Below are 14,380 nucleotides of genomic sequence, written 5' to 3'. Positions count from 1 at the left end.
AAATTGTTAAGATAAAGAAATAATTAAGTTGTAAATGTTATACAAGTTTGTGTTAAGCAAATTGTAAATTTAGTTCTGAGTTGAGATCAGAGCTAAGCTTGCAAGTTGCAGTAATTCAATTTGAATTTTCAAACATTTTTAAGTTTAAAAAAAAAGCGCAAGTAGAGGAAAGGCGCGGGTCAAACAAGAGAGGAGCTACGTAGTTCAATGGCTGGCCTTGAATTGACAGAAAAAGAAAAATTCAATAATTTGGAAAAGTAAGCATATCACCTAAGTCTCTCCAAACTAAGCAGAAACCACAAGGTTCGGGAACAAAGGAAGCTGAAACAACTTCTTTTGAAGAGAAAGAACTCCCCCTAGTGACAGGGAGAGACGTTGAAGTCTTGGAACAACCAGGGGAAATAGCTAGAGTGCCCCCTGGTGACATTCGGAGACAGTTACCGATTAGGAAGATGCGAAACCCCGACCCAGTGACTGCGGGAGCGAACCCCACGATAGACGTTTACTTCCCATGGACACCCAGTGAGATGATGGCTATTATGTCTACAATCCCAGATAGAAAAAAATCTCCTGCTGCCTTCATGGATTCCTTGAGAACTGCCATCTCAATTTATCAAGCTGATTCAAGGGACCTCTGGGCCCTAGTCCAGCAGATTTTAACCCCAGCAGAGTACCGCAATTATCTTAACCACCTGAATTATGCTAGTCATGCCGCACTCCAGCAGGCCTATGCGTTAGACGACGATAGAAGGACACAGATCTTGAATGCGTTGAATAGCACATTTCAAAGGCCCATAAATCTTTCTGCTATCTTAGACCTAAAACCTAAGAAGACTGAAGAGCCAGAGGAATTTCTGGAGCGTTTTAATGAAATCTACCGGGGACAGTCAGGCGATTTGCTGTATCAAAATGGTCAGAATTCCCCTCAATACTGTGCTATGTTAATGCATTGCCTACCACCTTCTGTGGTTACTGCTGTGAAATGTAATAACATGAAGTGGACAGAGAACGACCCTTCCCAGATGGCAAGGGCAGTCAGATTTTACTGGAAGGAGGGTGTAGGCCAAGAAGGAGGCTCAGTTACAAAGGTTAAGACTGAGTATGTAATGAAAAAGGATGATCTGCGACCCCAACAAGCGGCAGAAATGGTAGTTTGCCAGCAGGAGCCCCAATATAGTGACTTTGGGTGGGTGGATCAGCGAAGAGGAGGATACCAAACCCACCCAAAGGGACCCTCACCCCCTTTTTATGGCCCACCGAACGAATCAATAGCTCTACAACCGCAGCCCCCTCTGAGGGGCCATTGGTCTACTGGAAGAAGAGGACGGGGCAGCCATGTCTTCTGTGCAATCAGCACTTAAAGTACCATTATCCGACCACACGCAGCAATTGTCAGGGTTCCAAGGACAGGTGTGTGAGTATCCTATTTCTGAACCTGTGACAGTCACTTACGAGAATAAGTCTGCAGATCATCAGTTTGTAGTGACTACTGGATTGGACTGTAACTTGTTGGCCCGAGATTTACTGTGTATCTTCCAGCTACAGCTAGAATGCGGAGATGAGGGGGTAACGGTTACATCATGGAGGATGAGACAACAGTGCTATATTTCTATCACCCCCCCAGTGGTGGACGTTAGACGTTGAACAGTCACTGCATCACGTTACCCTGGCCTATGACAGAACTGGACGAAACAGGGAGTTGGAGGACAAATACCGGCCATTACTTGAGTCCGAATGGCCAGTCAAGGTTACAGCCACAGTCACGGGAAAAGAAGGTACAGCCGATTTTGTTACAATATCACCACATTTATGGCCACAGTCAGCTTCGGTAAGCCCTCATATTACACGTCAGGTCCATGACCAGTACCATGCCAGGGATATGGGGCGAATGGTCAGGAGGGCAGTGGATCATTCGGATCCAACAGACTACGCACTTCAAGTCATGCCGGACGGCACTACCATAAAATATTTTGAGGTCCCTGAAACGATTAACACTCGACTGCAGCATCACAGGGGACATGATGTGTTGGAATATGTCAATCCACAGGTCTGGGCGGAATACCCATCACAAGTGGGAAAGACAAATGTATTGTCATCACCTATTAAGGTGATGATTAAGGATCATGTAAAGCTACCTTCCATTCGACAATATCCCCTGAAATCTCAAGCTGCTCCATCAATAGATAAATTAATTCAAGAGCTGTTGAAACAGGGTATTTTGGTCCCTTGCCAATCAGAATGTAACACCCCCATACTTGCTGTGCCTAAACCAGCCAAATCAGACCAGTACCGATTAGTACAGGATTTACGTTCAATCAATGCCATTGCATAGCCGTTACATGCTCTCACCCTCCAACAGGATATTACGGTGTATAGCTCCCACTCGGTCATCGCACTACTGAGGCAACTGCAGACTCAGCATCTTACCGCAGCTCGTCAGAATAGGTATGCGATATACCTTTTGAACAATCCACGTCTGACATTTAAACACTGCACCACTATCAATCCAGCCTGTTTTCTTAGTGGTCCCCCTGTCCATGAAGACGCACCTGGCCACGACTGTTTAGCCTTGATTCAGGAAACTACCACAATAAGGGGCGATTTGAGTGACATTTCGTCAGAACAACCTGACATGATTATGTGTGGTCAAATATCCCACCGGGGTTTAGTTAATGACCTACTGCAGGCCCTCCTTATGCCCGCGCAGATTTCCGTTATTAAATGCGCTGCCCACACGAATGGTACAACCCCAGTTGACGTTGGTAATGAACGAGCAGATTGTGCAGCGCGAACAGCCGCGCAAATTCAGCAAGTGATGGTGCCTAAGATGTTAAGTCAGACTAAACGATCTACTATAAATATGTCTGCTTCTGACAAGTCAATGCCAACCATCCAAGACGTCATAAGGTTACAGGAGGACGCTCCTGAGAGTGATAAACAAATGTGGAAACAGTTAGGTTGTACATATGATTCTGTTTCCTCTTTATGGACCACGCCTGCACATCAGACTTGTATGTCTGATGTACTGGCTTTATGGGTCATTGAATGTGTACACTTTGCAACTCATTGTGGGGCTCGAGGGACTAGTGATTTGTTGCTGGACACTTGGTGGCACCCTAAAATGCAGGGGTTGGCCCAAAGTATCAGTAATCGGTGTTTGATTTGTCAGCAATATAACACCGGAAAAGGTATCCCTTGTGGGAAGGGGCAAACCCCGTTGCCCAGTGGTCCCTTTGAGACGCTCCAAATGGATTACATTGAGTTGGAAAGGTGTCAATGTTATAAATATGTTTTGGTCATTGTGGATGTGTTCAGCAGATGGGTTGAGGCGTATCCGACTATCGATAATAAAGCTGCTACTGTGGTTAAAGTCTTGATGAGGGAAATCATTCCCCGGTACGGTATACCAGCTCAGTTAAGTTCTGATAATGGGCCTCATTTTATTGGACAAATTAACAAGGAGTTTTGCTCCCAGTTGGGCATACGCCAGCAGTTACACTGTGCTTACAGACCGCAGGCGGCCGGGTTGGTTGAGAGACACAATCAGACCCTCAAAACTAAATTGGCTAAATTAAGAGCAGACACGGGACTGACATGGCTTAAGTTGCTCCCCGTTGCCCTCTTCCAGCTGCGGGTTACACCTGCGGGACCGGCCCGGCTCTCTCCCGCCGAGATTCTTTATGGCAGGCCTCTTAGAACTCCCTGGAGCCTGCAGGTTCCCAGACTGGTTCAGTTTCATCAGATGACTGAAGAAATGACCACCTATGTTCTAGCCCTCACGCAAGTGCTCAAGGAACTCCATGGCCAGGTCCGCGTGGCTCACCAGCCATTGCCCCCAGTACCTAGCTCACTTTCAGTCCAGCCCGGTAGTTATGTCATGGTCAAAAATTGGACTAGGAAGGGGTCGGAGCCGCGATGGTACGGGCCCTTCCAAGTTCTCCTTACCACCCCCACAGCAGTTAAAGTGGAGGGGCGAAGTGCTTGGGTCCACCTACATCACTGTAAATTGAGTCCATCTCCACTACTGTAAAAGGTCGGATACTAACCTGCCTCACTTCTCCAGTGCTATTTTACAGGTGTGGAGCATGATGGAGTGGCGACGCATCGTCTGTCTGATATTTGGCCTCACTTCGCTTGGCGTGTTATTGGCGATGGACATGGAAAAGGGGAATATTATGTATCTGTGTAGCCCCAACCAATCTACAAGGTTACATCACCTCTGCAAAGGTGATGTTCTTCGTGCCCCCATATACAAGGACATGGTATCGACTCATGGAAGGTCATCAAAGTTAAGGAGAATGCAGGAGTCATGAAGCAGTTGCACCGGTCCCGGCGATGGGAAGGGAACATTATATGGACATTGCCTTGTTTTCGGAATACATGTAAATTCGATTTTGGATGTGTTAAGAGTGGTACAATAAAGGTAAAATCAGGCTGTCAGAAGAGTGTAGGAAGAGGCTATGAGAAAGAGAAAGGGACTAGAGAGAGGACGGGGCGTATGAGAAGGGAAGTACAGCTAGAACGTAGGTTACCGGGAGATACACTTAAGTTAATTAAAGGCCAAACTGAGGAAAACCCGGGTAGTAGGAATCTCTTCTACCAGATTTACCACCGCTTGTATGGCCAGGGACGGGTTGTCTGCTACCCAAACCCCGCAGCGGTGTCTAGGTTATTTTCTGTTTCACCGCTTTGGGGCACTCCCCAAACGGTGGTTCATTGTCAGCATTCCGAACCACTGCCTGATCAGGTCACTCTTCCTTACGATCCGGGTTCAGCACCACCGGCTATTTGCCTTCCCCTTCCTCGGGATAATTCCCATTCACAGTACGATAGGCTGCGACGGTGGAGGGCGTACATACCTAGCCACTTCACTCCCAATAGGGATTCCCGGTCGTACGAGAATTGCTTCAGCAGTGAAGGATATGGCCGTTTGCTGGTAGAGGTGGACACAAATATAACATGTCTGTTTCCCACCTGTACGGACAGGAGGTGCCATATCACCCAGGCGTCTGTCCAATGCGTTTGTTACAACACCACTTGCGTTCCATTGAATGCCGGCCTCCAGCGCCTCTGTGGCTGGGCGAATGTCTCGCATATCACTGTTGGGACTAGGGCTTTCCGCATTGCTGGGCGGCCCGAATGGGCATTTCAAAGTTGGATAAACTGGGCTACTGGGGGGTCCTTACGCAACCGATATGCTGATTGTGATGCTAGCCTGCACACGGAGCAAGGATACTACTTTTTATTTAATGGCACAGCGACCAACATTTTGTCACCCCCATTTCCCCGCCGAATTGCTATAGGGACTCTAGTCCCAACCACAGTCCCCTGCCCTTCGGCGTGGAACCTGCATAATCAGTTAGCACGCCGGGCAGTCTCGGCTGAATTTTGCGAGAACTGGAAAAAACCTCAGGTTCTCGCACCCAACCGGGGCCACTCAGCCGGGTGGGGCATTCTGAGCGTATTGACACTGGGAGGTGTGGGGGGTTCCTTGGCTGTCAGTGATCGGAATTATTTTATTTGCGGCCTTACCATCTTGGGAAATGAAACCTTGGGAGCCCTCGGGGCAATAACCAAGGAGTTGTCTCAGCTACGGTTGTTTGCAATGCAGAACCGGTATGCTCTTGACTATCTTATGGCCTGTGAGGGTGGGGTATGCGCCATAGTACAGGGCAAGTGTATCATGGGAGTTCAGGACTTGACCGCTAACATCAGTAAATTTATGGATCGCATACGGGATCACTTGGACGGGATGCAGGATCCTGGCTCTTGGGGTAACTGGGGATTTGGAGGATGGAAGGACTGGTTGATAAATATGGCCATGTATCTAGTGGTAGCTATCGGCTGCACCTTTGTGGGCCTGGCCATCCTTAAATGTATGATGGGTAGAATGCGGGGTGCACTGGATCAGATCACCGCCCCAATCACTGCAAAAAAAAAAATTTAACTGTTAAAATCCATGAGGGTGAGGCAGATGAAGGGGGGCTAAGACAGGAATTGGAAATGCAGCGACTGATCTTTTTAGATGAGGAACCGTAGCTATGGATTGGATAGTTCGGTTATCATGGAATGATAAAAGGAGGGAATGACGAATGTGATATAAAATAGTTACTTTAGAGATATTAGTTAATGTAATGTAGAAATAAGCCACTTTGATTCTGGCAGGTAGAGACAGAGGGATTTGAGACCGCATGGAAAAAGCAGGAAGAGGTGTGTCTATGAGAGTGATGCTGCATTGATAGGGGCCGGAGAAAGGGATTGGAAGTGAGCCAATCAGAATAGATCAAACAAGTCAGGAGGGACATAGGATGACCTATGGGTGTCGAGTATGTGAAACTTGATGCCATTTGAATGTATGAGTACTGATCTCTTTGTCTGGGACCTTCACTTAGTTCCCGGGACTGCAGACAGCAACATGTTGTCTGTATCACTGTGGACTAGGTAGCTTGCAAGCTGAATAAAATAACTTCTTTTTACTTGCAAATCCATCTCGACTTTTATTGAGGCCAGACTGACGGAGAAAGAAATTTGGAAATCAACACCCTCTCCCACCTCTCCCCTAGAAACTACCCTGTCCTGCCTTCCGTTTGGCGGGAGACATGGGAAGGACGGCACCAGGCTGCGTACAAAATCCCTCACCTGCAAGTATCTAAAGTTGTTTCCTCTCGCCAGGCCAAACTTCTCCTCAAGCGCCCTCATGCTCGGAAAGCTCCCTTCCAGGAACACATCCCCATCCTCACAATCCCCGCCCTCCTTCACAGTCGATATCCCCCCGTTCATGTTCTCTGGGGCAAATCGGTGGTTGCCGCAGATTGGGGTCCACACCGATGCTCTTACCTCCCATACATGCCTCCTCCACTGGCCCCAGATCTGAAGAGCCACCACCACTATCAGGCTGGTGGAGTACCGTGCCGGCGGAAGTGGCAGAGGGGCTGTGGCCAGGGCTGCTAAGCTAGTGCCCCTGCACGAAGCAGCCTCCATCTGCTCCCAAACCGGCCCCGCACCCACCATCCATTTCCTTATCATCACTATGTTGGCCGCCCAGTAATAGTTGAAGTTCGGCAATGCCAGCCCCCTTCTCCTCTGCTCCTTTCAAGCATCACCCTCTTCACCCGCAGGGACATCCCTGCCCATACAAATCCCAGAATAATTTTATTCAGCTTCTTAAAGAAGAACCGCGGGATAAAGATGGGGAGACACTGAAAAACAAACAAGAACCATGGGAGAATCGTCATTTTAACAGTCTGCACCCTTCCCGCCAATGACAGCGGAAGCGCTTCCCACCTCTGGACCTCCTCCCTCACTCGTTTAACCAGTCAGGACAGGTTGAGCTTATGCAACCAACCCCAGTCCCGTGCCAACTGAATCCCCAAATATCGGAAACTCTCCCACACCACCCTGAACGGTTGCCATAATACCGTTCATCCCACCATTGGGTCCGATACATATAACAGCAGATCATCCATGTATAACGAGAATCTGGTTCCACTCTCCCCCGGACCAGCCCTTTCCAGCCCCTAGAAGCTCTCAGTGCAATGGCCAGGGGCTCTATGGCCAGCGCAAACAGCAGTGGGGAGAGAGGGCAGCCCCGTCTTGTCCCACGTTGCAGCCTAAAGTAATCCGATGTCGTCCTGTTCATCCTTACACTCGCCTCCGGGGCCTGATACAATAGCCTAACCCAGTCGATGAACCCCACCCCGAACCCGAACCGTGCCTAGTACCTCCCACTCCCACTCGACCCGGTCAAAAGCCTTTTCAGCATTCATGGCTACCACTATCTCTACCTCCCTAGTCTCCGGGGGCATCATAATCATGTTGAGCAGCTTTCTTAGGTTGGCCACCAGCTGCCTCCCCTTTACAAACCCGGTTTGGTCTCCAGAATTACATCCGGGACACAGTCCTCAATTCTGGTCGCCAAGCTCTTGGCCAGTAACTTGGCGTCTACGTTGATCAGAGAGGTCGGCCTGTGTGACCCACAAGCCTCCGGGTCCTTATCCCGTTTCAGAATGAGCGAGATGGTGGCCTGCGACATCGTCGGGGGTAAACTCCCTCTGTCTCTTGTCTCGTTGAAGACCCTGACCAGCACCGGCCCCACTATCCCGGCAAATCTTTTGTAAAACTCCACCGGATACCCGTCCAGCACCGGGGCTTTACCCGGCTGCATGACCCTCAGGCCCCCCCAATACCTCTTCGATCCTGACCAGGGCCCCCAGTCCATCCACCAACCCCCTCCCCACTCTTGGGAAGGTCAGTCCGTCCAGGAATCGCCTCATCCCCCCCGGTCCCCCGGGTGGTTCCGAAGTGTACAGCTTCCTATAAAAGTCCCTAAAGACCTTGTTCAGCCCTGCCGGGTCACCCACTAGATTACCTTCCCCATCCACAACCCTCCCTACTTCCATGGCCGCTTCCCTCTTCCTCAGTTGCTGCGCAAGCATTCTACTGGCCTTCTCCCCATGCTCATAAATCGCACCTTTTACCATTAACACACTGCATATTTAACACTAATCTATTTGACTTTTAGCCAGAATATTAGCCCCTGTAAATGGGCTGGAGTTTGTTATCAGCAGAAAGAGACCCAAATGAACACGGTTCAGTCCTGAATGTGAGAAACAGCAAAATCCAATCACTGTGGTTACTTGTGGCCTCGTTGGTGTGTCAGCAGGTTGGGTGAAGTAGTGAATCCCTTCCCACACTCGGAGCAGGTGAACGGTCTCTCCCCAGTGTGAACTCGCTGGTGTGTGGACAGAGCAGATGACTGAGTGAATCCCTTCCCACACTCGGAGCAGGTGAATGGTCTCTCCCCAGTGTGAGTTCGCTGATGTACAGTGAGGTCAGATGATCGTCTGAACCCAGTCCCGCAGTGAGAGCACCTGAACGGTCTCTCGTCAGTGTGAACACGTTGATGGTACATCAGTTCCCAAGAACTTTTATAGCACTTCCCGCAGTCTGGACATTGAAACGGTCTCTCATCAGTGTGAACTCGCTGGTGCTTCTGCAGGTTGGATGACTCAGTGAATGCCTTCCCACACTTGGCGCAGGCGAATGGCCTCTCCCCAGTGTGAATTCGCTGATGTACAGTGAGGTGAGATGAGTGTCTGAACCCAGTCCCGCAATCAGAGCACCTGAACGGTTTCTCGTCAGTGTGAATACGTTGATGGTACATCAGATTCCCAGAACTTTTGTAGCACTTCCCGCAGTCTGGACACTGAAACGGTCTCTCCTCAGTGTGAACTCGCTGGTGTCTCAGCAGGTGGGATAACTGAGTGAATCCCTTCCCACACTGAGAGCAGGTGAATGGTCTCTCCCCAGTGTGAACCCGCTGGTGTCTCCGCAGGGCCGCTAACTGAATAAATCCCTTCCCACACTTGGAGCAGGTGAACGGACTCTCCCCAGTGTGAACTCGCTGGTGACTCCGCAGGGCCGCTAACTGAATAAATCCCTTCCCACACTTGGAGCAGGTGAACGGTCTCTCCCCAGTGTGAACTCGCTGGTGACTCCGCAGGGCCGCTAACTGAATAAATCCCTTCCCACACTTGGAGCAGGTGAATGGTCTCTCCCCAGTGTGACTGCGTCGATGAGTTTCCAGCTGGGATGGGTAAGTGAATCCTTTCCCACAGTCCCCACATTTCCACAGTTTCTCCTCAGTGTGACTGCATTTGTGTCTCGTGAGGCCTGATGATCGAGCAAATCCTTGTCCACACACACAACACGAGTACGGTTTCTCCCCACTGTGAACGATGCTTTTTCCTTCCATGTTCAAAGTACGATGATATTCAGGATACGATAAACTGAGGAGTCTGGTGCTTGGTTTGAGTTTCCAGACTTTGAAGCCTCCGCTTCGAACACCCTATAAAACGGATTTAAAAACAGAAAATAGGGAGTGAGAGAGAACCCACAAAAACATAAAGGCAGGTTGTGAAATTGAGCTGAATGAATCTGGTTATTGTGGGGCCGACACTTGGAAAAAGTGACCATGAAAATGGTTGAATTGTTATAAAACCCAACTGGCCTCTTTGGGAGGAGAGAGAAAGAGGTGAAGAGGGATTTTGTATATCTACAAGACATATTAAGAGAGCAGTTGGCAAAGCAAATTCGATCTGAGCATCATCAAGAGTAATATTGATACTGAAACTATGCTTCTGGTGGCACATGGATTAGCACTGCTGCCTCACAACTCCAGGGACCTGGGTTCAATTCCGGCCTTGGTGACTGGCTGTGTGGAGTTTGCACTTTCTCCCAGTGTCTGCATGGGTTTCCTCCCACAGTCCAAAGACAGGCAAGTTAGGTGGATTGGCCTTGATAAATTGCAGCTTAGTGTCCCGGGATGGGCAGGTTAGGTGGGGCTATGGGGCTACAGGGATAGGGTAGGGGTGTGGGCCTAGGCAAGGTGCCCTTTCAGCGAATCGTTGCAGACTTGATGGGGCGAATGGCCTCCTTCTGCACTGTTGGAACTCTATGGTTCTAATTCTATTCTATGAATCTTTATAAAGCTCTGGTCACCACTCTTCAGGAAGAATGTGAAGGTTCTTGGAGAAGGTGCAGAGGAGATTTACCAGAATGGTTCCTGCAAAGGAGGTTGAGGGGAGATTTGATCGAGGGCCACAACATTATGCCAGATTTCCATCAGGTGGACAAAGAAACTCTGCTTCCGTTCACCGATCGTACAAGCACTAGGGACACAGATTTAAAGTTTGGGGTAAAACCTGGATTGAACTATATAAGATCCTGAGGGGTCTTGACAGGTGGATGTGGAGAGGATGTTTCTTCTTATGGGAGAATCGAGAACGCAGGCATCACTGTTCCAAAGTGAGGGATCACTCATTTCAGATGGAGATGAGGATTTTTTATTCTCTTGAGGGTTGTAAGACTTTGGAACTCACGCCCTTAAAAGGCAGTAGAAGCAGAGTCCTTGAATATTTTTAAGCAGAGCGGGATAGATTCTTGATGAGCAAGGAGGTGAAAGGTCATCAGGGGTAGGCAGGAACGTGGAGTTGAGGTTAGAATGAGATCAGCCGCAACCTTATTGAATGCGGAGCAGGCTCGAGGGGCCGAGTGGCCTGTTCCTAGTTTGTATGTAAAAGGTACAGGAGATGAGGTGATATGAGATGTATGGTTTTACAAAGCGTGTGGAATGACCTGAAACTTGCTGCCTATGAGGGAGTTTGAAAATAGATACAATGAATGATTTGATTTCAAAAGGAAATTGGATAGACGTCTGAGGGAAATAAACCTACAAGGATACAGGGATAGAGCAGGAGAATGGGACTGACTGGATTGCTCCAGAGAGCTAGCAGGACAGTGATTGACCGTCAGCCAAACAACCTTTATCCCATTTTCAATATTTTTATATCCGCTGAAGAGAAATGTTCAAAGGGGCTGGTTTAGCTCACTGGGCTAAATCGCTGGCTTTTAAAGCAGACCAAGGCAGGCCAGCAGCACGGTTCAATTCCCATACCAGCCTCCCCGAACAGGCGCCGGAAGTGGCGACTAGGGGCTTTTCACAGTAACTTCATTGAAGCCTACTCGTGACAAATAAGCGATTTTCAAGAAAATTACAAAAAAACCTTTTGGACTGGAAAAGGGAATGAAGGATGACCTGATCCTGTAAGATTATGAACAGGTTTGATATGATCGACAATTGGAAGATGTTTCCACTGGATAAGAATAAATATGAGTTAGTCATTAGTTAATCGAATGTGCAGTTCAGGAGCAGTTCAGACGGAGATCACTCATACTTTTCACGTGTGCAAAGGGATTTCCTCAGTTTTCCCACTGGCTAACACTCCAACTTTAAAAGTCCCAAACCATTTGATCCGATTTCAGCACATTGTTATTGACGAGGGGCAGTTTAACTATTCTGTCCAGGGAAACAAAAATCACTGTTCACCTGAACCTGCTCAGACCCCAACACGTTAACAACTCCCTGTTCATGTTTGGTCTGTTGTCAATCACACCCAGGACAGACCTGTGGTGGACGGCCTGTACTATTTAGTTGCTTTATTAATTTATGTAATAAATTTCTTACCTTGGCCAAATGGTACCAATCATAATCGGTTGGCAAAGCATAGTTTCTATCTGCAATATCGATTTCAATGGCTGGGGTATTACTCATCATGCATAGCAGCTGAGAATGTGCTCTATCCACATTACAGATGGACCTCGCACATGCACAGAGCCCGGCTGTGACTGGTGCATGCGCTGACGGTGCGAGGAGCGGGAAAGAAACAATTGAGCGACTTTCAGGATTGGAGCCGGTGGGTGGCCAGGGAGCAATAGAAGCTGCGGAGTGAGACGGGAGGCTTCATAAATAACCCGTGGAGGCTTCAACTCCCGAGGAAAATGTTAATGGTCCCAGCTTAAACAGCACCAAACAGAGTGAGAGCTGAGCGGTGACAGGCCCGGGTTACCGGCCGCCATCTTTACAGAGGACACGGTGCCGCAGGCACATGCGCTGCCAGCCTGGACCGGATGCCAACTACATAAGAACATAAGAACTAGGAGCAGGAGTAGGCCATCTGGCCCCTCGAGCCTGCTCCGCTATTTAATGAGATCATGGCTGATCTTTGTGGACTCAGCTCCACTCTCCGGCCCGTACACCATATCCCCGAATCACTTTATTCTTTAGAAAGGCATCTATCTTTTTCTTAAAAACGTTTAAAGAAGGAGCCTCAACTGCTTCACTGGGCAAGGAATTCCAGAGATTCACAACCCTTTGGGTGAAGAAGTTCCTCCTACACTCCGTCCTAAATCTACCTCCCCTTATTTTGAGGCTATGTCCCCTAGTTTTGCTTTCCCCGACCAGTGGAAACAACCTGCCCGCATCTATCCTATCTATTCCCTTCATAGCCTTCAATGTTATGACGTGCCAGTCTTCACCCAGGTACTTTTTTAGAGGATGTGAGACAACCGTCTCTACCACCCTCCTAGGCAGTGCATTCCAGACCCTCACCACCCTCTGCGTAAAAACATTTTTCTTCAGTACATGTGTCAATACATCTAACCCCACTCTCTGTTGTCTGTTGGTTAGCCAATCCTCTATCCAAGCTAATATATTATCTCTCAACCCCGTGGGATTTTATCTTATTACCTTTTGTGTGACACCTTATCAAATGTATTCTGGGACATCTTCCAAGAACTGCAAGAAATGAGTCAAACACGATATACCCTTCACAAAACCACGCTGACTCTGATGGATTGCAGTTTGACTTTCCAAATGTCCAGATACTGCTTCCTCAATAATAGATTCTAACAGTTTCCCAACAACAGGCTTTAAACTAACTAGTTTCCTACTTTCTGCCTTTTTTACCTAATCCAGTGACATTGGAAATTTTCTCAGTGACCCTCAGTCACCATCACTGAAACGAACTTTAAATTCCAGATTTTATTAATTTAATGTCCCCAGAACATTCTCCTGTCTCTCTGGGTGACTAATGCAGTGACATGGTCACTGGGTCAGTGTCTCCCCCCTGGTCTCTGTGAGGTTGTTTATGGAGAGAAGCCGGAAGTGGCGGACAGTGAGAGTGGAGAATGTTCATTGTTCAGCTCTGGGGCCGCACTCGGGATTTGTAAACCCCGCCCCCAACACTGACCTCTCACTTACACCTCATAATTCCCGGACAATGATTGACGGCATCACGCGACCAATAGGAGAAGAGTGGACGGGTCCGGGAGGGGGCGGAAGTGGCTGGTCCTCCAGCCAATCGGAGTGAATCAGGGGCGGGACTGGGCCGAGTGAAGCATGCGCAGTGTGATTAATGGCGACGCAGAAAAAAGTTCTTTCTCGGATCCAGAATCCGTGAAGGTGGGAATGGCGGGACGGAGGGAGAGCTGGATCATGCGGGTTGTTAGGCACGCTTCGTAAACATGTTATATAAACTGAACATCTGACAAAATAAACCACCGGTACCTGGGGATCTGAGCGGAGGCTGCAGCCTTGTTACAGACGAGCCTGTGCACCCGCCATCTTTATTTGGTACTGGCAGCGGTGCGCATGCGCCCTCGTGATTTGGCTCACTGGCAGTAGTGCGCGTGCGCACTCACCATATTTATTGGGGCACGAGCAGCAGAGCGCAGGCTCAGTCGCCATCATTGTTGGGGGCAACATTTTTGAAATGTGTCTTCATGACAGACTTTCACTCTGAGTTACAAATTCTTATTTATGGGGCAGAATATATGCCGAGGGCAGTGACAATAATTCGAATTTATATTGTGACTTGAACAGAATATAACTTTTAAGACTTTCAGAGAAACGTTACAAAATAACAATTGACACTGAGCCACATGAGATATTAGATTTTAAGGAGAATCTTAATGGAGGAAATTGAGTCGGCGAGTTTTAAGGAGGAAATTCCTGAAATTGAGGCCTTGGCAACTCAGTAAT

The 14,380-nt window shown here is 48.5% G+C and overlaps 1 protein-coding gene across 1 annotated transcript; it reads right to left on the bottom strand.

Annotated features, from left to right (window-relative positions):
- Positions 1 to 6,234: 6,234 nt before the first annotated feature.
- On the bottom strand, positions 6,235 to 13,972 carry LOC140418893 (uncharacterized). Its single transcript, XM_072502546.1, has 2 exons — positions 13,907 to 13,972; positions 6,235 to 9,847 (listed from the first exon to the last, which is right to left on the bottom strand). The coding sequence occupies exon 2, from the start codon at positions 9,752 to 9,754 to the stop codon at positions 8,633 to 8,635; it is 1,122 nt and encodes a 373-aa protein (XP_072358647.1). The 5' UTR covers positions 9,755 to 9,847; positions 13,907 to 13,972; the 3' UTR covers positions 6,235 to 8,632.
- Between the last annotated feature and the right edge of the window lie 408 nt (positions 13,973 to 14,380).

Source organism: Scyliorhinus torazame, chromosome 5 (genome assembly GCF_047496885.1).
Source record: "Scyliorhinus torazame isolate Kashiwa2021f chromosome 5, sScyTor2.1, whole genome shotgun sequence".
Classification (NCBI taxonomy): Eukaryota; Metazoa; Chordata; class Chondrichthyes; order Carcharhiniformes; family Scyliorhinidae; genus Scyliorhinus; species Scyliorhinus torazame.
This window is presented reverse-complemented; position numbering and strand designations above follow the sequence as displayed.

Bases quoted from the DNA above. Each gene is read 5' to 3' on its own strand.
- LOC140418893 (XM_072502546.1), bottom strand. From the start codon at position 9,754: ATGGAAGGAAAAAGCATCGTTCACAGTGGGGAGAAACCGTACTCGTGT.